Source organism: Ovis aries, chromosome 5, assembly GCF_016772045.2.
Source record: "Ovis aries strain OAR_USU_Benz2616 breed Rambouillet chromosome 5, ARS-UI_Ramb_v3.0, whole genome shotgun sequence".
Taxonomy (NCBI): Eukaryota; Metazoa; Chordata; class Mammalia; order Artiodactyla; family Bovidae; genus Ovis; species Ovis aries.
In genome coordinates, this window is record NC_056058.1 from 68,429,394 (window position 1) to 68,453,849 (window position 24,456).

Genomic DNA, 24,456 nt, shown 5'->3' on the forward strand with positions numbered 1-24,456 from the left:
ACTGCCAGGGAAGTCCCTGTACTGTTTTTAATCAGAGAGAAAAAGAATGTAAAATTATTATAAAAAATTCAAATACAGAAAAATACAAATAAGGTGAAACTCACTTGCTCTATGATGCCATCATGTGATTTCTTTCATTCACTTAACAAATAGTGAGTGCATCCTATGGTGCCATGAATGGTTAACATTTGGTGTGTATTTCAGAACTTTCCTGAAAGTCATCCAAAGTCATTTACAAATTATAATCATTATAATCACCAATGTGTACTATTATATGTATAATATGTATACTATATATGTATTAATATATATATTATATATATCTATCATTACTTGACATTCTTTTCATTTATTAGTTATTCATTTCCAAGTATTTATTTGAGTACCTTCTTTAGCCACGATCATGCGAGGCTCTGAGAATATAGTAATGAATAGAGCAGACATCCATTTCCTCAGAAAGTTTACAGGATAGTAAAAACTGTCACTAAACAAACTGAAAGAAATACACAATTATAATGTCAAGTTTAGACAAATGCAAACAATGCTTTGAAATGCCCAACTGTGAAAAGAGAGGACAGTAGTTACGGCAAGATATCATGGCATGTTTATCATTAGTAGAAATAAGCCTGCAGAGAGAAAAGAGGTTAAAAATATAACAGCAAGAGAGAGGGCTAACTGATTTTCTATGAAAGCTTCCTGAAATAGAAGGAGCCACAGCACAAATATGAGTTGGTTTCAGGTAAAAGGAAAATGCCACATTGAAACAAGCATAGGAAGTGAGGACAAGTGCAGCTATAATTTAGTTTGTAGATTTAGAGGTCTGGAGATCAGGCAATTCCTCTTTGAGACTGCTTATTTCCTTAGCAAGATACAAGACAATGTCATCTACCAAAAGTAAGGATATAAAGCAGAAGATCTGAGGTTGGAAGAGATTGAGATTTTTAGTAGTCATTTGGGAAAGCAAAATGAGTAGAGATACAAAGTAGTACCCTTGCCAGGGTGAGTTGAGGGCCTGCAGAGTCGGTTCTATGAGGCAGATTCGAACTGTTTTCAGCACACTGACTGAAGTCAGGGAAAAAATAAGTGTACAAACATTAAAAGAGAGAAATGAAGTGCTACAGTGTACTATATATATATTTTTTAAATTAGAGGATGTTTTTCAATTGGAAAGAGAGGAAGAAAATGGCCCGAGAAAGGGAAGTAAAGAGAAAGATGGAGATGCAAACAGGGTGACAGCTTTCCAGCTGGGGATCAGGAATGTACTTTTGTCCTCCAATCCCAGCATGGGCACTGTGATATCAGTTTATCTTCACTGTAAACTCTTCACTGTGATATCAGATTCTGTGAAACTGTTACACATTTCTGTTTAGTCTCTTAGACCTGATAATCTATCAAACCCTATGGGGTAATTCCCAGGCACCTTCAGTGGCTGCAGGAAAGAATGAATGAGGCACAAGTATATCATCCTCCACATATTAGAAGAGCGACTCTACTGAGCAAGAGCAAGCTGACATTTAATTTTTCTCTTCTTATTGGCAATTGTGAGTTGCTTGAGTCCTTTTTAAGGTCCATTTTATTATATTCTTCCCTAGTTAACGAGTCCAGTTCTTTTACTCAAATGATATCTTTCAATCGACCTCAAGTGTTTTCTCAACATTATTTTTGATTTAATGAATGTTTAGCTAAATATAAACAGACTTGGAGGGACTGAGGTATGGGCATAATTAAAAATCATGTTACATGAACCACTTGTAAAATACTCCACAACCATTATTCTCTGAAAAATACTATTGTTCAACACTTGGTTAGATAATTTGTAATTATTAAATTATTTACATTTAGTAATAAGAGACTTATCAGACCCTTTGTACAATGGCTATTCTGTGATTAAAAAGAACCTCCATGCGAATTTTGTTGCTTAGAAATAGTAAAAGTTAAAAATGTTTTTAACTGATGTTAACAGAAACAATCTTCTCTAACTGCAATGGCAAAAATATAAAGTTGCCAAGAAGCTGTTTCAGTTCAGTTCATTTCAGTCACTTAGTCTTGTCCAACTCTTTGCAACCCCATGAATCACAGCATGCCAGGCCTCCCTGTCCATCACCAACTCCCTGAATTCACTCAAACTCACGTCTATCGAGTTGGTGATGCCATGCAGCCATCCCATCCTCTGTCATCCCCTTTTCCTCCTGCCCTCAATCCCTCCCAGCATCAGAGTCTTTTCCAATGAGTCAACTCTTCACATGAGGTGGCCAAAGTACTGGAGTTTCAGCTTTAGTATCATTCCTTCCAAAGAACACCCAGGACTGATCTCCTTGTAGTCCAAGGGACTCTCAAGAGTCTTCTCCAATACCACAGTTCAAAAGCATCAATTCTTTGGCTCTCAGCTTTCTTCACAGTCCAACTCTCACAACCACACATGACTACTGCAAAAACTATAGCCTAAGGAGCTGTTTAGAACGTGAATAAAGCAAAATATATTGGGGTGAAAGAAACTGTAATTCATTGCCTAGTCCTTTTGTCTTTTGACCATCTCTTTAGCTAGACTGCTAATAAGTGACTTTTGTACAAGTTCTTTTGAGTTTTCCCTTTCCTATTTTTTGAAAATTAGAGGGAATACTGCTTACTGCAAATATGCTTCATTAAAAAAAAATGAACAGATATCATTCCTAGTGCTATAAGAATTACCAAAAAAGGGGAGGAAAACAGAGTTTGTGTATTTTCACTAAAAACTGTTAAGACACGAAACCTGGCTCTTTGTTCCCTTTCCAACAGCCAAAAGGGAAACACGGATCAGTTACACGCTATGAAGAAGAAAGAAAAATACAAGTAATTCGACTAGTGCATGTGAGTGAAAGTCGCTCAGTCCTGTCCGACTCTTTGTGACTGTATAGTCCATGGGATTCTCCAGGCCAGAATACTGGCGTGAGTAACCTTTCCCTTCTCCAGGGCAATCTTCCCAACCCAGGTCTGCCACATTGCGGGCAGATTCTTTTATCAGCTGAGCCACAAGGGAAGCCCCGACTAGTGCATACTTAGGGGCCAATATTATTTTCACCTTTTCCTTCCTTTTCAAAGCCCAATACATTTGCCGCCACAGACAACAATCTAGTGAGCAATTATTATTATTTTCCTACTTAAAAGGATGCACGTTGGGAGTTCGCTGTACCAGACAGCGGTTGCTCCAAATTTTCATTAAAGTCTGTAATTCTTTTGTTAGGGTTTGTAATTGGCTTTCTTAGCATTATGAGGGAAAACGTAATGGAGGTGGCAATGGGCAGGTAGACATAATTCGATACAAGACCATAGTAATCTCGATGGCAGCTCTTATAATGAGATCTGCTTGCATGGTTCTCTGAGACTTGGGCTTGCCCCTTTCCTGACGATACTGTTTCTTCCGGGATTGGATGAAACGGGTAGAATTCTAAACTCCTGAAATTACTAGTGTTGGTGGCCCCTGGTGACAGGTCGAGTTCTCAAGTCCTCAGTCCTCAAACATCACCTTTCAGGCCTCATTCGGAACATGACAAAGCCACACGAGTCCCAGGCCCGTCTCCCACGAGGATCTCCGTTCACCTGAGTAAGCCAGCGCACTGCCTCCGAACCAGCTTCGACTTTGTCGAAATAATACCACAGACGTCAGACTCCCGCGACTCCCGCGACTCCCGCCTAACTCAAGAGCCCGCCAGAGGGACGCATGCGCAGAACTGGCGAGGGCCCGCAGCTAGCCAGGCGTCGCAGGCGTGTGTACAGCGGTCACATTCTCCGAAAGGCCTGCTTCCCTCGTCGCGGTGAGGCAGTTCTTGGCGGCGACTATGTAGTATCACTACCCGAAGAGAAACAAAGGAAGAGATTGTCCCGTCTCTGGCGCGCTTCCGTTTCAAACCCTAACTTCCGGTTCGTTAGCCGGTTCCGGTCCCCGCCTCTCACTTCCGGTCGCCGTGGGTTTCTCTGCGGTCGGTTCTTGCATCCGCTGTTGTCGGTTCCGCTGTGCTCCAGGTGAGGGGACTCTGGGCATCCCTGCCCACTGCCCGCGGAAACATGGTTGGGCTGGAGGACCGCACCTTTGCTGTCCTCGCTGCGCGACCTTCACTGTGGCCTGGCAGGCCGGCTGGGGCTGCATTAGGGCGTCCCGCCCGCGGCTGCCCTGGTCCGTGCGCGGCTCAGGCCTCCGGCCCCGGCCCGCTCATCACAGGGGCCGCCACCCTCGCATCCAGCCTCCTCGCCTGGGTGGAGGGCTTTCCGCACCTCTTTGGGTTTTTGCGTCCTCCCGTCTCATTCCTCCCTCGACTGGGGTTTGTCCATTTCTTCCCCCTCCCTGTTGAACGTATCCCAGCCCTTTTGGGTTTTGGGGGTCTCTGCCTGCCTTCTGTGCTGTCCCCTAGCTGCCGCTTCGAAGCCCACAGCTGTCTCCTCTGCACTCGCTCGCAGTTGCTGCAGCCGTGCTGTCCAGAGAATGAGTTGACAGTACTTCAGTTGTTACGCTTTACTAGGCAGCTTGAAAAGTTAATTCCCCGCAATTCCTAAGGTGTTAACTTAGGCTGAAGGTCCTTTCAAATTGACCGCCTTTGCTACTTTTTAGTTGTGTGGTCTGGAGCAGCTTGTTTTTCTTCTTTTTCAAATTTCTAGTCTGTATAGTGAAGACAATAGTTGTCAGTTTAGGATTGTGAAGATTAAATGAAGAATAAAATTGTCGAGCATATTATAATTTTTCTGTTTTCACCACCATTTGTATTGCTTATAAGTGCTGTCATGGCTGTTAGTGCGCGGCTTAATACTGTCGTGATAAACATTACTGCCTTGGCTAGACAAGTCACCACTGTATGTTAGGTTGGAAGAATTTATCCAAACAGCCGTTCTTGGCTGTAGTTTCACCACCATAAAGGTATGTTCCTTGCTAACTTATTTGGGTTTGATCGCCGTCCCTACCCTCAAACTCGTTTTTTGCTTTATAAATCTGATAAGATCTGGAATGACACAAAACATTAGAATTGTGTAAGAAAAGGCCAAGTGTGAAAACAGAAAATGACTCATGCATTTGCATTGCATTGCTCCATTCTTGTGAATGATCTAAATATTCAAGGAGTAAAGTTCAGTATAACTTTGAAAAACAGTTTTAAGGGCTTTTGCATTAAACTTTTTTATGGTATTTGTTTTGTTGTGCCTAGTCCTTTAGAGCAGTTGTCAGTTTGGAAATCCCCTTGTGGCATGGGTGATATGTAACATTTGTATACTGCTTTACTAAGCACACAGAGCCCATGCCATCTGGCACATTTTCTTTTTTAAGTCTGAGAAAATTGAAGAGCCTCTCTAACTTTAACATGCCTCAAAGATGGGGGGAGGGTGGGAACAGGGATTGTTAAAACACAAATTGCTGGGTCTCTTCTCTCCAGGCCCAGTTATATTTCTAACAAGTTACCAAGTGGGGTCAGTGCTGTTGAATGGTCTGGGGACCACACTTTGAGAACACTCATCTAGAGGCACAATGATTTGTCCGAATCCACCTAGAGTTGAGGTGATCTCGCTTGAAGTGTTTTGTTCTGCCCAATACAACGTGCTGTATTAGCGCTATTTGCATTCCTAGCTCTTGTAAGTTTTCATTTTTATTTCCACTTCTCACAGAAAAATAATATTTAAATCGTATTTCTGTTTGACACAAAAGGCTTATTTGTCTTTTTTTTTTTTTGAGGAGTATAGCATTTGTTAGAGCACATTCTTGCCAAATAGAATACATTGCTCTAAAGTAGCATACCTTCTTTAAAGTTTTAGTAGAGCAGGTTATAAACATAGAATGAATGTAAGTGAATTTATGGTGCTCTTTTCTAATGGGCATGCTGAAGACATCTTGAGTTTCCAGATTACATTTGCATGTTAAGATTCAGAATTTGCCTTCTTTCTTGTTGTTGGTTGTAATACTTGAAGAGTGCAGTCAAATGTTGTGTTAAATATATTATGACAGCATTTGTAAATACCACTACTTTGAGATGAAAAAAATCTAGTTCTCTGACCTGTTGGGGGAACAAACATGAAAACTGGTAGGAAGCTTTATGGCGGGGAAGACCTACCTGCTATCATTGATGAGTGGCAGCTGCTGTATAATCTTTGTGTACTTTATCTGTGCCTGCGGATTTTGTATTTACGGATCTTTGGTACCTTAAGTTCAAGAGAGACACAAGGGGAAGAAACTTGAGATTTAGTCAGAAGACCTGTTCATTTATCAGCTGTTTGCGCATGAGCCAATTACATAACTTCTCTGAACTCCTAGAGAATTCCATGGACTGTATAGTCTATGGGATTGCAAAGAGTTGGACACAACTGAGTGACTTTCATTTCGCTTCTAAACTCCTGTTTCCTTCACAGTGAAAGAGAGACAGTTCTTACCAAACAACCTTGTTAAATGAGATTGTGTAAAAACTGTTCTGTGTATTCAGTTCAGTTCAATCACTCAGTTGTATCTGACTCTTTGTGACCCCATGAACTGCAGCACGCTAGGCTTCCCTGTCCATCACCAACTCCCGGAGCTTGCTCAAACTCATATCCATCCAGTCAGTGATGCCATCCAACCATCTCATCCCCTGTGAAAAAGTGAAAGTGAAAATCACTCAGTTGTGTCTGACTATACAGTCTATGGAATTCTCTATGCCAGAATACTGGAGTGGGTGGCCTTTCCTTTCTCCAGGGGATCTTCCCAACCCAGGGATCGAATCCAGGTCTGCATTGCTGGCAGTTTCTTTACCAGCTGAGCCACAAGGGAAGCCCAAGAATACTGGAGTGGGTAGCCTATGCCTTCTCCAGTGGATCTTCCCGACCCAGGAATCAAATGGGGGTCTCCTGCATTGCAGGCAGATTCTTTACCAAATGAGCTATTAGGGAAGCCTTGTTTATTAAATCTGAAATAAATAATGGCCATTTACCATTTGTTTAATGCTGTGCCTAAAACACTTCAGTTCTAGTTTTTGAAACTATTTAACCAATTACTTACTTGCATAGTGCTACCTATGTGCCAGGTAGTATGTGACTTACAAAAATTAACTTACTCCTCATGAACCTTGAGTTGTAGGTAGTATTAGCATCCCTATTTTACTGATGAGGAAACCTAGGCAGTAAGAGTCAATTAACTTTCTAAGGTTAAATAGCTAATAAGTGGGATTCCTGAACTCCAAACCCAGGTAATCTGACTCAAGAATTTGTGCTCTTAACAACTCCCTGTCCTACCTTGCAAATGGTAAATGAACATGAATGGTCCATCATGGAGGAACTTGCCTGCAGCATAAACCTGATCAGAGAGGGAGAAATATGTAGCTCATGATTGCAGCTTTCCAAACAGGAATAATCTGATAGAATATTAGAGGGTTGTAACTAAGCTAAAATTTGGGAACGTGGAGGAATTTTAACTTTGACTCCTAATAACTTTTGGTGTTCTGATAACATTTCTATAAGTAGAAAATCCTGTTTCTCGACTATCAAGATGTAAATTAGGACTCAAAGGATGCAGTTTATAAAGCTTAGAGCTTCGATACATCTTTCTAAAATTTTTTGTTGAATATAGTTGCTTTGCAATGTTGTGTTAGTTTCTGCTGTATGACCATCTTTGGTATGTCTGTTTCAACACGTATATGGCTTTCTTTCTAGGTATCTTTTTCAGAAGGAAAGCTGCCTTATCATATGTTTCAAGGATGGCTCTTCCTATCATCGTAAAATGGGGTGGACAGGAATATTCAGTGACCACACTTTCGGAAGATGATACTGTGCTGGATCTCAAACAGTTTCTCAAGACCCTTACAGGAGTGCTACCAGAACGCCAGAAGTTACTTGGGCTCAAAGTTAAAGGTAATTTTCTCCCTTCTTCAAATTTATTGCATTGATATATTTGTAAATCTTTACATTAGCTATTATCAGTTCACCTTAATAAGTCTTTCCTCCTGGAGGTTTCTTTAATATCCCTTAAATTATTTTAGTGATACAAGTAAGAATATTTAAGAATACTTGGAAATAACACCACTATTAAGATTACTTTTGATTTCCTCTGACAGTTGATGTTTGCTTGTTAAACCTTGGACATGAAAGTCCCAGGTAAAGAGTGTAATTTGTAATATCTGTCTTCTAGTACAGTCTTTTCATTACAGCTTGGGCCTTTTACTCTCTCCAAATTAACTTTTCTCTTTTGAAAGTAATAACAATTTAGAAATTATCAGCAATGTTCATATTCATTTAAAAGGTACTTTTAAGGTGTTTGTGTTTGTTTTATCAGTAAAGAGTGAGTTCTGAAAAGCAGTAAATCTACAGTTATCCTAGGCACTCAATTTTCAGGACTTTCTGGAAAACAGTTATCTTCATCTTGAACAACAGAATAAGAATAAAACATGAGTTTATTTAGTTAGTTGAATTAAATATGTTCCTCTAAGATGGAGTTGGGGGAAAAAAACCCAACCTTGTATTAATCGCTTTTCATAGTGTGTTAGAAACTGCTAATTCAGCAGTAATAGTTTATTAATTTAAGGGAAAAGAACCTGCTGTGGAATCTTTTAATGTTAGGGTTTTATATAATGGGATAGTGAAACCAGCACGTGAACTTTAGTGAGAAAACAGTCATTTGCTTGTATTGTAGGCAAACCTGCAGAAAATGATGTTAAGCTTGGAGCTCTCAAACTGAAACCAAATACTAAAATCATGATGATGGGAACTCGTGAGGAGAGCTTGGTAAATGTTTACTTTTGTTATATTTGTCCCATTGAAGATGCGTGCGTGCTTAGTCGCTCAGTCATGTCCGACTCTTTGCGACCCTATGACTGTAGCCCTCTAGACTCCTCTGTCCATGGGATTTTTCCGGCAAGAATACTGGAGTGGGTTGCCAGTTCTTCCTCCAGGGGATCTTCCTGACCCAGGGATCAAACCCACGTTTCCTTCATTACAGGTGGATTCTTTACCACTGAGCCACTGAGGAAGCTCTCCCTTTGAAGATATTATGATTTATATCACATTGTTACATCATAGTTTTAATTGTGGTAAAACTGTCAGTTTAATAGTCAACAGAAAGTAAAAACAGTGAATGTGGTATTAACTCAGCAGAAAGCAAACACTGGGCAACTTGTCAGTGTACACAGGCAGCTTTTTATAGTAGTAGTGATAATGGTGAAATTTAACGTGGTATATCTGTCCAGTGAACATACATAAAATGTGGATGTTTTCCCATAGCGTGTGCTTGCAAGACTTTTGGACTCAATTTGTACCTCTTAATTTTTTATGCTATGCATTTATTTGTTATGTTAAAAAGAATATGGTAAAGCAATACTGTTTTTCGTCTTAATAGGAAGATGTCTTAGGTCCACCTCCTGACAATGATGACGTTGTTAATGACTTTGATATTGAAGATGAAGTAGTTGAAGTAGAAAATAGGTGAGTGCTTTTCATCATCAAAGGGAATTGGTTGTAATACAAGAGAAAGTAAATCTTTCGTCTGATTTTATTTTTCATTAGGGAGGAAAACCTACTGAAAATTTCCCGCAGAGTAAAAGAGTACAAAGTGGAAATTTTGAATCCTCCCAGGGAAGGGAAAAAACTTTTGGTACTAGATGTTGACTATACATTATTTGGTAAGTCAGCTGAAACTGTGCTTCATCATCTGTTACCCGTTAACAGCATTTTCCCCTTTTGTTTTTTCCTTGCACTATGAATTACTTAAAGCATTTCTTTTTATTTTAAAAGTAAATCATTTATTGCAAGCAAAAAAAGAAGTCATATGTAATCCCAAGATCCAGAGATCTTTTTTTATGTGTTAATTTCCTGGATGTTTTTATGTATATCCTTTTCATGTTTACTTAATGATATGGTCAACATTTTAGTCATTTTGTATTCATTGTGAGTTAAATATATGTATTTTTTGGTCTGGTGATTTTCTATGATTTTATGAATCTGTGATAATTTAATAAAGCCATTACCTATTTATTAATATTTTATGAGGATTATTTAAAAATCATCTTTGATAGTTTATTCCTGGTTTTCTATTATGTTCAAGACAGATTCTTGAATTTAAGAATTTGACATTTGATATTTCATGTCAGCAAAAAAAGATGTTCATTTCATCCTTTAATATTGCCAGAAATAATTGGATAACTCCTGACATTAAAATGAGCATATTTACCTCTAATCCTAACCTTTAAGTACATGTCATAAGTTAGTGTACATTTATTTTAAAATTTGATTAGTAAATTAATTGAATCTGTTATTTTGGTGAAATATGATTGTATTTGGAAGGTGAATGGCTAAAAAGTGAGTATATCTGGCCCTAGTTTGTTTTTCATATCCTAAAATAAGATCTATGTTTTAGAGATTAGAAGAGAAGAAAACTTACTGTTTATTATATAAGCCTGAATTCTAGGTATTGGCTCTTTGCAGATTGAACAGAATTGATTAGTTAAAGTTGGATTGCAAGAATACTGAATTGTGTGCTTTGAAGATGTCCCTCTGTCAGCTGGTAGAAGTTAGTCTGAAGTACTTAGTATTTTGAGTGTTTCTGTTATATTTCAGAAGTTTAATCTATATTAGATATTTGTCCATGATAATAAACTAATCATCATCTCTAACTGATTTTATTTTAGACCATAGGTCTTGTGCAGAGACTGGGGTAGAATTAATGCGGCCATATCTTCATGAATTCCTAACATCTGCATATGAGGATTATGACATTGTTATTTGGTGTAAGCTGTATTTCTTGTTTAGATTTTCATGAAAATAAGGTTGTTGCCTATATTACTTTGCTTTATAAAATGTGACTTAAATTTTATTTTGCAAATTTCTGATGAAGCATGTCTGATACTTTCATTCATCACAGTGTAAACATATACATGTATTTGCCAATACCACTGAAATACTTAAGTATAGGAAGAGAGTAGTTTATAGTGTGAAATAAAAAGGCCTGTTTTTACAAGACCACACTTTGATAAGGATCTTTTCTTTCTGATATTTACTATAGACTCTGATGTTTTAGTTTCCTGTTGCTTTCAATTTTCTTCATTATTCTAGTCTCAGAACATTGGAGAAACATATGTATTAAAAAAAATTTACAGTGATATAGTTCAGAAATAAAGGCAATGTGAATTTACTTAGGGAAAATTAATAAGTGTGTTAAAGCAGTATGACTCAAGTTGTGATCTGCCATTCCAGGAATGTACAGGTCTATGATAAGAGTGAGTTTTCTCCAGAAAAGTAAATTTACTGCATTACTGAGCACACTGTTCAGTTGAGGTGACATTACATTTTTGTGGCACGATTTTCTGAAAAGGAAAGGGTAGTGGTGTATTGATTTACATCTCACTTTCCCATAAACATTTTAAGTTTTCTCTTGGCAATGTCAGAAAAGAGGTATCCTAATTGTGAATTAAATAAACTCCCATCAGCTAAAGATGGTACATTTAACTGTACTAGGTTACTGATTATAGAGGCTACATACTTCTCTAGTCTGTAAATTTCCTTTGTATTTTCTCTTATAATCAGAGTATTTCAATAGTTTAGTACTAACATGAGTACATATCCATTATAACTAAATATATAGTTAAATATATAATTTTCTGATTTTTAAGATACAGAGGAGAAAGCTTCCTGAAAAACAGTTTTGTGTTCAGCAATTCTGACTTCTGAGATGACATTTGAGTAAAACATTTATCCTCTAAATGTTATTAGAGTAGACTTAGGGATTTTGAGAGCTTTTTACAATCATATATTTAAAATAGGTTATTTTTATAAATTTCATAGTAGTACATTGAAAAGGGCATCTCATTTTATAGCTAAGTAGACTAAAGTTTTAATTCTTGCTCTGACCTTACTGATTCTGGGCAGGTCAGTTAATTGCTCTGAGCCTTAGCTTCCTCATCTGAGAAATGAATATAAGGAAACCTATATGACAGGATAGTTATAAGAATAAAATATTGATATAGCAACTAGTAATGTGTCTGAGATGTAATAATTGCTTAATAGTTAGAAATCCTTTTTATTAGCTGAAAATATTTCTGTTTTTCATCTGGGAATTACAGATTCAAAATATATACTGAGTTAAAATATTATTTTTCCCTATCACATGATTTGTTGTCATTGTAGACACATCATTCTCTAAAATTTTAGTTCAGCTGACCAGTTTTGCATGTAAGGTGATTTTGGTTCTTTTATGTGTGCTAAAGATTTTTATTCCAAGAACTTAGGTACCTCATTTGCCCTTAAAAAATAACATACATGCATGTGTATACACACTTTAAATAATTGAACTCCTTTTTCCCTTTTGAAATATTTTACTCTGTAATACCTATGTAGTTTAAGTCCAGCACCTTGAGATGAGTAATGCACATGAAGCTGAAGGTTGAATTTTAATGTCAGTGATCTCAAAGTGGTTGGTGACTGATAGTGAGCAGGTACATGACATAGATGCAGTTTATGAATTTAGTTGTCTCAGACTTGTTAAAAGCTGCTGGATGACCCCCCCCCCCCGCCCCCACCTGTATGTTACCTGGCGGGGGAACATAGAAAAAAAAAAAAAAGGAGATCCAGGCACCCTAAATTCAAGTTTAGAATTGATGGAGAATAGTAGCAGGGCTGTTTTTAAAAGGGTGATTAGGGCTTGATTTATGAATTTCCTAGGTTCAGAGTTCCTTTGAGCATTGGTGACTGGTATCTTTTAGAGAAAAGTTAAAAATTGTTGTCTTGAAGACACAGTAAAATAAGTTTGTTTTTATAAAGAATTAAATGAAAATTAACCATAAATTATGCTAGGGATTATTTGTGGTGTATTTGAACTTTTAGTATTGCTTAGAAACTAATTTATACAGAAGAAAGATTTTTTAAATTAAGTTCAAACTTTTCATATATATTGTGTTATCATTCCTCATGTTTTAGCTGCAACAAATATGAAGTGGATTGAAGCTAAAATGAAAGTAAGTGTTAGAAAACAATCCATTTAAGAACATTTTGAAACTGCATTTGTCTTTTTAGAAAGTTCTGAATTAATTTCATTGTCATTGGAGGACATTTAGTAGCAAAACAAATGCCAATATCAGGAGTTAGAGGTGTTTTTGAAGTCTGCTTAGTGGTGATTTGCTTTGATTACCTACCTATGTCTTTTTCAAGATAAAATACAGCAAAGCTCCTGTTCCTCTTTCCCTTATTTTACGCTAACATGTTATTTTCCTCTTTTGTCCGGTGTGTGATGCTTAAAGGAGTGATGCTCTTCTAAAATAGTGAATTAGGAAGTAACCTGTTTCTGGTAATATATTGAAAAGGGCCCCTCATTTGGAAGCTCAATAGACTAGGGTTCTTTGGACTACCATTTACTCAATCTGCTTAGTGAAACTAAAATGCTTGCCAGTTGTTGATCAAGATGTGGTAGCCAGGGGCATAGAAAAATGGTGTAATGGGAAATTATGCTGGACTATTCATAAAGCAGCGTGGGATTGTCCACATTATTATATTTTAACTATGTGAACATTTATATTTATAGGAGCTGGGAGTGAGTACAAATGCAAATTACAAGATTACCTTCATGTTGGACAGTGCTGCTATGATAACAGTACATACTCCGAGGAGAGGATTAATAGATGTAAGAAGTCATTTTTCTTTTATTTAAAGACTTGCTTGTTTTCTGATATACTGTTTGCATTTATATTGATGGAATAAACTACACAAAGAGTTTAGAAATCCAAGTGGATAATAAAGTGTCAGTTGAGTTTTGATGGAGGAAGCTGTATTTCAGGTTAATAGATTTGAATTTTAGTGGCAAAATTAAGAAGCTTAAGGAAGGGCTGTCAGGAAAAGTCATGGTTAATTGTCCCATGATGATAGCAGCACAGTGTTGCTAAAGACAGAGTGCTGCTGCTAAGTCGCTTCAGTCGTGTCCGACTCTGTGTGACCCCATAGACGGCAGCCCACCAGGCTCCCCCGTCCCTGGGATTCTCCAGGCAAAAACACTGGAGTGGTTGCCATTTCCTTCTTCAATGCATGAAAGTGAAAAGTGAAAGTGAAGTCTCTCAGTCCTGTCCGACTCCTAGTGACCCCATGGACTGCAGCCTACCAGGCTCCTCTGTCCATGAGATTTTCTAGGCAAGAGTACTGGAGTGGCTTGTCATTGCCTTCTCTGACAATGTAGAGGAGACAGAGTAAATGAGAAAAAATATTGGATATCTTCAGGGAGGATAGTAGAAACAGACCAGAACATACTTGTCTTGGCCTATATGAAACATAAATAAAAGCAGATATATCATGATGCATGTCTTTGGGGTGACATGTGAAGGCCTAAAGAAAATAAGAACAATCAAAAAAGATTTATGCTTAAAAAGATTAAGGTTCTTCACTTTGTTTACTCATCAAGTAACTAGTCATATTATGAAGTTCTCATATCTGCAGAGCCCTGCAGTGGGCACTGTTGGGAATAAAGAGATGAGAACACTTGATTCCATGCCTTTTGGAAACAGAGTAATTGGAATTGGGGAGAACTTAGCAAACTAGGAAAATTTAGAAGAGACAGGATTGTCCATCATAAGTCAAATTATGTGCATGGGGATTTTTCAGTAAAGGAAGTTAAATATACATCAGGAGAAAATGTAATTTATTATCTGCTGAAGTGGTACATTTACTAAATCTAAACAGGGAAAAGAAGTTTGGCAAATGTTAAGCATAGGAATGTTTCTAATAATGAAAAAGGAATAAAAAGAAATCCTCAAAAAAAAAAAAGAAATCCTCAATAAACAAATCCCCACCGTAGTAGACAGTTGATTGTATAGATTTTTGTTCACCCATTTAATGGAATGCAGCTATTTGATGTAGTATTTAGTGCTTTAAAATTTTTTCATGATATATTATTAAAGTGAAAGAAATATTTTAGCAATATTTTCAAACTGTTAGAAAATAGTTTTTAACCTTTGTTTGGTTCAGGGTTTCCCTTAGCTTAACAAAAGATCTGTGAACTCTTTGAGGCTGCCGCTGTTTATCAGAAAGACTGGAGGTAAATATACCGGAATATCTAGTTGTAATCTTTGGTACTAACTGGATTATAGATATTTAAAATTTTTCCTTTGTCCTTTTTTGTGTTTTCACAATTTTTTTCCCTGTGGTCAGCAATGTTACTTCTCTAATTGAGAACAAAGGAGCACATGTTTTGGGGAACATATAGTGCTTGACTTAATTACAAAATGACAGCTCTGTTTAAGAGGATGTAGGATTACTAACCCTGGCTGTCATAAAGCTCTTGTTTTATTTCGTGAGACTTTATGTTGGCTAAGAAAACCAAAAATCTGGTTTATTGTTTTAGTTCCAATATATTTGTCTTCAAGTATTTGGGGGATTTATTTCAGTAGTAAACAGTGCAAACACATACAGCAAATAAAATTTTAGTGAAATTAAAATATTTCAATAACATTTTTTGTAGTAGTAAGAACACTAAGATAGGAAAAGAGACTTTCTCCATATTAAAATAAATTATAGAAGGAAAAAAAGAAAAATGACAACTCTTAATCACCATTTATTTATTACCATTTAATTTCATAGTTATTATTAATAGCATGTAATCTCGTATCACAAATGAGACTCTTGCATTCAGCAAAAAGTACTTTTTCTTCTAAAAGAAAAAACTTTTAACTTCTAAAAGTTAGTGTATTAAAAATTTTTTTTGAATGTATAAAATGTTCACATGATTCACAAATATGTAGTGAAAAGTCTTCCTCCGTCCTGAACCTTCCAGCCATTTAACTCTTCTTCCTTTAGGCAATCACTATTGCTTCTCATGTGGTCTTACAGAGAATTTATGCAAGTATCAACAGATATAAATATCTGAGGGATTATCTTTTTGAAGGCTCATTTTAAGAATTCAGAAATACAAGCAAGAATTTACAAATTATGGTATTTTTGAAGTTAAACAGTCAAATGCTCTAGAAATTGTGCCCCTGTACTACTGAACTAGAGAAAGTCAATTTTTGCTTTATAAAATATTTAAATATTGTAGTAAAAGAGCAAGATACATTGTTGTTAAGGTTTGCTAGTTTTGAAAACAGACCCCAAGTGAAACCTCAGGTTCTGGGGACATAAGACTGCTCAGCAGACTCTGAATAATTACTAGATTCTTATTTTTTACATTAAATACTCTTATTTTGATCCCAAATCTTCTGGTTAAAATTATTGAAAGTGTTATAATGGGCTTAGTTCCATTAGACATGAGCAGACCTTTCAGAAGTTAACATTGGGAGATACATTGTCTCTTAAAGTGTGTTGCCTCTCAGTTCTGGTCTGTTCACAGAGCCAGCCATCACTGTCTTGTGGTAAAGGAACACTCTGGCATAGTTCTGTAGGCATTTTGCAGTATTTTTGCTTCTAAGAAAGGATGAACTATTTATGAAATTTGAGTTAAATCTAAGTTTTTATTCTAAGGTAAAGCCTCTTGGTGTTATATGGGGAAAGTTTTCGGAGTTTTACAGCAAGAAAAACACCATCATGTTTGATGACATAGGACGAAATTTTCTCATGAACCCACAGAATGGACTAAAGGTAAGACATAATTTACTTGCTATTCGCATATATGCTGGTATATGCAGTAGAACTTTAGCACTATTGAATTTCATAAATTTTTTTAGGTAATGTGTTGGCAAGAAAAACATATGTTTAGAAAAATTCATATAAAATTGAACATTTTCTCTCTCACATGGTATCTCCTTGGTTAACCAACTCATCTAGATGTTTTATTTTCAGTTAGCTCTGAGGAACAACATGAGCTTACTGATATTGACTTTCAGCATCAAAAGTGAAAGCATCAGACATTGTTGGATTAAGGATTTAAAGATTGTTGTTGTTAAGTCTTTAAGTCATGTCTTACTCTATGTGATCCCATGGACTGTAACCTGCCAGGCTCCTCTGTCCATAATGATTCTCCAGGCAAGAATACTGGAGTGGGTTGCCATGCCCTCCAGGGGATCTTTCCAACCCAGGGATCGAACCAGCTCTCCCTCATTGCAGGCAGGTTCTTTACTGTCTGAGCAGTGTAAAATTGGTAAGAGAGAAATTGAAACTTAAAATTTTGGTACCTGTGGCTGCCTATGTGTCAGTACAATATGAAAACGGAAAAGAGAGCTTTATATTATGGTACTAATGCAAATGAAATCTCCATTTGAAGTGTAAATCCTGACACTAAGATATTTTTAATCTCAGTCCTAAACTTTTCCACAAGCTGAATTCTTGATGACCTTAAAAAACAAGAGGAAAACTTGAAGCAGATACATTTTTGAAGCTATCCTTGTAGACTATTGATGTGGTCTTTGGTGTACAAGGAGGATAGTTGAGGGAATTTTTATTAATCTAGGCAGTGAATTGTCACAAATATAAAAACTGTTGACTTGGAAGAGAAGTTCTAGGGGTAGATTGGTGGTTATGTTCCCCTTTAAAAATGATTTCTGTTTGAGGCTTTAGGAGAAGTGCTTTTCCCCTATGTGGTTTACCAGGTATAAGACACAAAAGTACATTCTTCAGTCTTGAGCAAAGATTCAGTTGATCTAAGCTGAATCTTGTATGAAACCAATGGTATCTGTACTGGAAAGGAGGTAAAATCATGGTATTCAGGGAATGATTAAAAATTTTTTTTTGGTTGAGGTATAATATTAGTTTCAGGTGTACAATATAATTTATGATTTGATATTTGTATATATTGTGAAATGATCACCACAGATCTGTCACCATACAGAGTTATTATTTTTTTTTTTTTTGTGATGAGAACATTTAAGATCTATTCTCTTAGCAGCTTTCAAATATGCAGTTAGGTATTATTAACTACAGTTATTATGCTCTACCTTATATCCCCATGACTTATTTTATACCTAGAGGTTTGTACCTTTTGACTTTCTTCATTTCTCCCACCTACCCATTTCTGGCAACCACCAATCTGTTCTTTCTGTTCTGTTGTGTATGAGCTTGGTTTTTGTGTGTGTGTTTTGTTTTTGTTTTTTCTTGGATTCTGCATGTAAGACAGCGAATGACTTTTGAGAAGAGCTTAAATTTAAAAAAAAAATATTACTTTCATGTGTGTTTTTAGAAGAAACATTTTCCCAGCCAACATTTGGGCCCTCCTCATCTCTGGATACAGCAAGATGATGATACAAATTTCTAGTACTTTAGAGCAATATTTTCTTTTTTTTAAACCAGAGTACTCAGTAGAATCACTGAAGCAGTTCCTAAAAATATATTAGTTTCCACCTGCAAAAATTCTAATTCAGGAGAGGTATTTTTAAGCATTCTACAGGTAATCTCTCTCATGTCTCCTTTTGAAAACCCCTTTTAAGAAGGTAGTAATTAATGTTCTGCCCACATTGACATAGAAGTGGTTTTGAAATTGACAAATACTCTTAAACTCTGTGTTTGTTACCACTGTTTCATAATACTTCTGGTAGAAATCTCAAAGATTTCACAGAGATCTTAAAGACTGCTTATTTTTGAAGTAGTTAACTTCTTATAATACAAGTTTGTTAATCTTAAGGTTTGAAATATAACATAGGAGGCTTTTCAGTTACAAATATAGTACTGAACTTAAGGAAGTTGAGTTTTGGTCATGCATAAACAGTAGTTTCTCTGAACTTCACTTTTATTGTCTATATAAGGAAGTGGAATGCAGATCATGTAAGTATTCTTAAGTTCCTAAAAATGTTTTTTTGGTTATGCAGCAATAAGGGTAATATATGTTGATCACTTAGATTATTCTTGAGAATGGAGCAGTGATTATACTGAAACAGTTGAAGTCAATTAGGTCAATTTTTGCACTTTACTGGTTTAACTTTTAGATCTAGAATCTTTGGGTTTTAGTTTTGTTAGTAGTGCTTAAGACCAATTGTTTAGAAAGTAAAAGTTGCTTAGCAGGGCCTTGGGTTGAAAGTCTTATTTACTAGGCATTGACTGTACTTTCTCTTTCAGTCTAAATCTCTTCCTGGTTTTACACTGGAAATCACTTTGGTACATTGTATATTAATAGTTTAGAAGTTAATATGTTGCTTTTACAATCTTTAGTTACATGAGGGAATACCTCAAAATATTCCAGTCTTGCCCAGGATTGTGCAAAAACTCATGTCACCACATTTTGATATCATGCCTGTTTATACCTAGCTGCAGAGCTTACGCAAGCCCCTGCGGAGAGTCTTGATCTCCTGCAGTCACTGCTGCTGCTGTGAAGCAGCACTGCCTGTTTGGAAGTAGGATCTCCTACAAGAGCTTGCATCTGTGCAGGCTCTGACAGCTCTTCCTGGTGCCAGTCAGCCACCCGCTAACTCACAGCTGTGGAGGTCCTTGGCCCTAAGCTGTTTTGATGCAAGTAGAACCTGGGATGTATGGGAGTATTTTCTTCTGTTTCTTTCAAGCTGTTGTTGTGTTTTTCCTGTGACACAGAAGTATATAAAAATTCTTATTAAACCTCTACTCTTGATTGACACGGTAACACTCCCAAGGGCTCATTGTTCTCAATATGTAACAATGATCAAATGTCATGTTTTTAAATATCCCTATGTAAAATTGACCAGTTTGCATTTTCTTTCAGTCACAATAAGGATATATTAATATTTTACTAAAATGATTTTTTCAGTTCTTACAGAAGTATGTTTGATTAAAAAAAAATTATTTTTAATGGAAAAGTTCAAACATAAAATAGAACTGCTTGGAATTGTATGAATTAACCCCCATGTATACATCATCCTGTTTAAACAACTTGTTAATTCATGAATGTTTGCTCTATACCTTAACTGTTTTCCTCTCTTTGATATTTTGCAGCAAATCCTAGACATTATTTCATCTAAAATTAGTTAAAGTTTTATGAAATGCTATCTTGAGTGGTATGTAGATGAGCAGGTTCTTTAAAAAAGTAGAACTCTATTGGAACTGTAACATAAAGAAAAGTACGTAAAACATATAGTTTAACATTGTTTTACAAAGAACTTGTGTAACTGCCATTCAAGTCAAGATATAAAATTCCTTACTAATTATAGTCTTTAACCCTGTCCATCATCCTGATTTTCATGATTTTGAAATGGACTTTTTATCATAATAAAATTTATTGAACTTAAAAATTCAGAAACTATGACCACTTTTTATGGGAAAACTCATATAATTAAAAATATTTTAATGGAGACTTTAATAATAAAGAAAAATACTTATGATAAAATATGAGTGAAAACAGGTTATACCAATGCATAATATCTTAGTTATATAAAAATTTAATAGAAAAATACTGATGTGAAAATAATCAGACATTTATCTTTCAGCATTAGTTTGTTCTTCCATACTAATATATGATAATGATGTTTTATTCTGTAGTATTATAATACAAAGTTTATTTTTTAAATTTATTTAAATGTTTTTTCTTTTCTTTTTTTTAAATAACAAAACAACTATGTGGAGGACTTCTGGGGTTAAATGCATATGTAATATTGCATTTTATGGTCTGATAATTTTTTATCAGTTTTGATCTTTTGAAATTATTTATAATAGTAAATTTATGGTTTAAAAACTTATCTCACTCTACTATAAATCAAGCTTGTATTATGTACCTTTTTAATAAATGAAGTGATGCGAATGAAATTATTTAATTAGTAAGAAGCATCTAGATAGAAGGGGGAAAAGTCTTAAGTAGTTCTGCAAAGTAGAGAATCCACGTAGGGTTGAAGTGCTGTAAGATAGCTGGTGTTTCAAGTTCAGACTGAAAGGCTAATAGAAGGCAAATTAGGTGGAAGGGGTCTTCTATTATAAACACACCGTGACTGTCAGTGAGATAATATAAAAGTAATTCTTAGTATTGACATCCTTGGTGATATTAATTTCATTGACTGTAACTTAAATGTACAGGTTTGTACTATTTTTCTTACTGCAGTGTGAATTGTTGGATAATGTCTGTTTTCTAATAGATAAGACCTTTTATGAAAGCACACCTAAATCGAGATAAAGACAAAGAACTTTTAAAATTAACCCAGTACCTCAAGGAAATAGCAAAACTAGATGATTTTTTGGACCTGAATCACAAATATTGGGAAAGGTAAGTGTCATTTGCTTATTCATTTATTTCGTCTGTACATTAATGAATGAAAAAATTGTCTGGTAACTCTGGTATACATATAATTCTTATTTTTTATTTAAAATGGGTAAATTCTAAAGCTGTTTTGTAATCTAGTGACATCTCCCCTGGAAGGGTTTTTCTCTTTCGTCTTAACCTCTAACTTGTTCATAAACTCACATCTCTTAAGACCTTCGATACTTCTTTAGTAGAGAGGATCTCAGAGGCTAGTGCATGTTTTTAATGCTACGTGTTAACTATTTTGTAACATTTATTGGGTCACTCTTTTATGAATCATATGAGAATGTAATCCCTGTTCTCATACTGTAAAATAATGTCAGGATAAAATAAAATATGCTGAAATGTTTGTTAAAAATGACAAGTAACCTCTCTATGTAGCGGAGAAATTAGAAAATTAATTCCTTTAGGCAAACAGTTGTGATTATGAAAGATACTAGCTTGGTGTCTTGTCTTCTAGTCTTTTTTTCTGAGCACAAATTTAAATACAAATCTACACAGAGATTGCTTGTAAACATCAAGATTTTGCAGGAAAAACCTCTGGAGAAGTGGACAGGATTATGTACTGCAAATATTCTTTTCAAAGTAGATCTTTAAAGATTGGATTTCATTAATACAGCAACAAAAGAAACTTCATGTAATATAACACTCTGGCTGAATTACACTTTTGGCTTTTCAGATCACTTGTACACTTATGTACTTAGATATATACTTGCATAAACTTGTAATATGCTTCTTACTAGAGTCTCATAATATTAGGACTGTCACTTATCCCCAGTTCCTGTAAATGGTGTAATAACTAAGTCATGGGAATAATAGATGCCAGTGTGAGCAAGTTTTACCATCAAGACTTATCTAGATCTCCTGATTTTAAGAGCTCTTTCTCCACCCTCATAGCTCTGAGTATAGTAATTCATAAATGGGAGAAATAGAGATGTAAAAATTTTAGTTTGTTTGTACACTCCTATAAAATAATATGAAGAAAAATTTGTTTGTTTAGTTAATTAACATCTTTACACTCTTGATCAGAGTTCTTTAGCAGCTTTGGCTCACTACCTTTATGCAGGAAGATAAATTGGGAGAAATTTTTAATATTAGCTAATACATTGATTTCACATTTGGAAGTAAGACAGTATGTAGTGACAATGTGCAGCCTTCAGAGTCTTGTTTTCAATCTGAACTCTACCACTTTCTTGCTGTATGAACTTGGACAAATTGCTTAACCTCTTGTGACTGTAAAATAGAAATAAATTATCATTGAAAACTCCTCATAGAATATTGTGAGAACTAAATGAATTAATGCATGTATTTAGAATAGTACTTGGCACATAATTAATGCATGTTAGGGATTATTAACAGCTATTACTTATCTTGAAAAGGTTTGTTATTAAAATAATCAACTCTCTTTGGGGAGGAGTGTTAGACTGTTAACTTGAATTCAGTGTAATACAGCTTAGACATCTTTATTTTGATTTTTTGCAGGTATCTCTCAAAGAAGCAAGGACAGTAGTTATAAGCTGTACTAGCAATTATTGAAGATACTTGATATCCAGGAACAACTTCTCGCTTTTATGCTAAAGATCATTATGATAGTGCTGGACACTGCAGCAAATACCGACTGCTTATACTTGGTCTTCCAGTTTTTTTGTAAATTTAATTTTATATTTTTTGAAGATCATAGCAATACGCCAAAAAAGAAGAAAAAAGCTCCCCCCATATGAATATACTGTAACTCTTAAAAAATATTTTATCCAGCATAGAGTAGTGAGTACCCCTGCCCACACACAGACACAAAGTGGCAGAAATGTATACTTAACAATGTCATTTTGTGACTTTGGAAACAAATATGTCTCGTGTTTTTGTCTCAATGTGTTGTCTAAGCCCAAACCCATCTGGAAACTACTGTTTTTCTGTTTAAAACCAAGAAAAGAAATGTTTTTAGTAAGGAACCTAATTTGGTTTGCTTAAAATCACCAAGATTTTTTTTTTTTCATCCCTTTGTCGTAAACACAATTTCTCTTCTTACTCCACTACTTAAATTTCTAAATTTTGACCTGTCTCAGTTGGGTCTGTATGTGTGTCAGTGTTCTTTGAGTAAAACTGGAAAACATCTGCTGTGATACACATACGTCATAGTATGACAAGTAGTAAACATAAGACTGAGGAATGAAAGTACAGAACTAGAGTGTGTTTCCTTGTGGTGGCCAAGTAGAAGCACTCTTGCCTCAAACCATTGTCCGAAAAGCAGTACATTTTCAAGTGGGATGTATCACTGGTTCAACCCTGAAAGCATGAACAAAAAGTTTTTGTTCTGTTCCAGCCCTGTCTTGTAGAAGTGCAGACACTGTGTTTCAGTGAAAATACCTAGCCATAAGATGAAAAAAAATTCATTTGCAATGCTTGTGCCTGCAGATATGTCATGTGACCACTGTTTTGTGTTGACAGTATTGCTTTATACAGTTCTTCTCTTTGAAAGGAATCAGATTCTTGCAAATAAACATGGTATATATTGTTCTTATGGGGGACTATTTCAGTGGTGTAAATAATAAATTTCTTTTCTTAAGACATTGTTTATCTGCTCTATATTATCCCAGATATTTTGCCTCTTTGTTGAATCATGAAACAAACACTAGGTTCAGGTAGGCACTTCTTGACAAAAATCAAATGTGTATAGTTTTAAAAGTGTTTATCACTATTCATGCATTTGGAGTTGATTTTAGCAACTAATTAGATATGTTAGCTTACATATTTCTAATAAGCACCATGTTTTCAGAAAGATAAACTATTTTGGGTGGTTATTATAAAGATACAGAGTATAGAAGCCTTTGAGAACCTTTAATTAAAATGATTCAATGAGAACATTTTAATTAGGCTAAATTTAAATATTTAAAGATAGAATAGAATCTTTTAGAGTATTTCTTTGGCACATTTTCCCACTGTAAAAAGCAGCTTTTTATTCTAAGGTAGGCATGGAAAGGGCTTGATCTTTTTAAGAAAGTTGAAAACTTCAAACTGTTTATATAGGTTGATAAAGAGCAAACATTTTCTAAATCAGTGTAAACTAAAATATAAAACTTAGCAAAGGAAGCAAAGCAGAATAGAATTCAAGAAAAATTTTTTTCTGCCGTTAGGTGGTGCCCTGAACCAAAGTTTATTAGTGGATATGCTAAATTAAGCAGTCCTGAGTGAACCTTGTCATTGTCAGCTTATTGGAGTCACATGTGCTTGTGTGGTTATACATTCATAGTGTGAGAATTTTAGTTTGTCTTCAGCATCTTATGATTTATTGAACAGATGTATCTATATATATCTGTGTATGTGGTGTACACAGCAGAACCAAGAGATGACTTAATTTAGATGCATATTCTAGTGAAATAGAAAGTTAGTTTTAC

At 35.5% G+C, this 24,456-nt stretch overlaps 2 protein-coding genes across 4 annotated transcripts in view; one reads left to right on the plus strand and one right to left on the minus strand.

The window, feature by feature from the left end:
- The window catches only part of RNF145 (ring finger protein 145), a 118,488-nt gene extending 114,599 nt beyond the window's left edge, over window positions 1-3,889 (minus strand). For 2 of the 3 annotated variants that reach the window (XM_060415962.1, XM_060415960.1), the window contains exon 1: window positions 3,503-3,889. The gene's annotated coding sequence lies outside the window, so the exon portion shown is untranslated. The remainder of the gene's footprint in view (window positions 1-3,502) is intronic. The other variant, XM_060415959.1, reaches the window with a different exon arrangement.
- Window positions 3,890-3,928: 39 nt separating this feature from the next.
- UBLCP1 (ubiquitin like domain containing CTD phosphatase 1) lies at window positions 3,929-23,629 on the plus strand. Its single transcript, XM_004009030.5, has 11 exons — window positions 3,929-3,999; window positions 7,633-7,830; window positions 8,609-8,700; window positions 9,311-9,396; window positions 9,478-9,593; window positions 10,599-10,697; window positions 12,883-12,920; window positions 13,484-13,582; window positions 16,402-16,518; window positions 20,901-21,028; window positions 22,547-23,629. Exons 2-11 carry the CDS (start codon window positions 7,677-7,679, stop codon window positions 22,572-22,574), a joined length of 957 nt encoding a protein of 318 aa, XP_004009079.1. The 5' UTR covers window positions 3,929-3,999; window positions 7,633-7,676; the 3' UTR covers window positions 22,575-23,629.
- The last annotated feature ends 827 nt before the right edge of the window (window positions 23,630-24,456 follow it).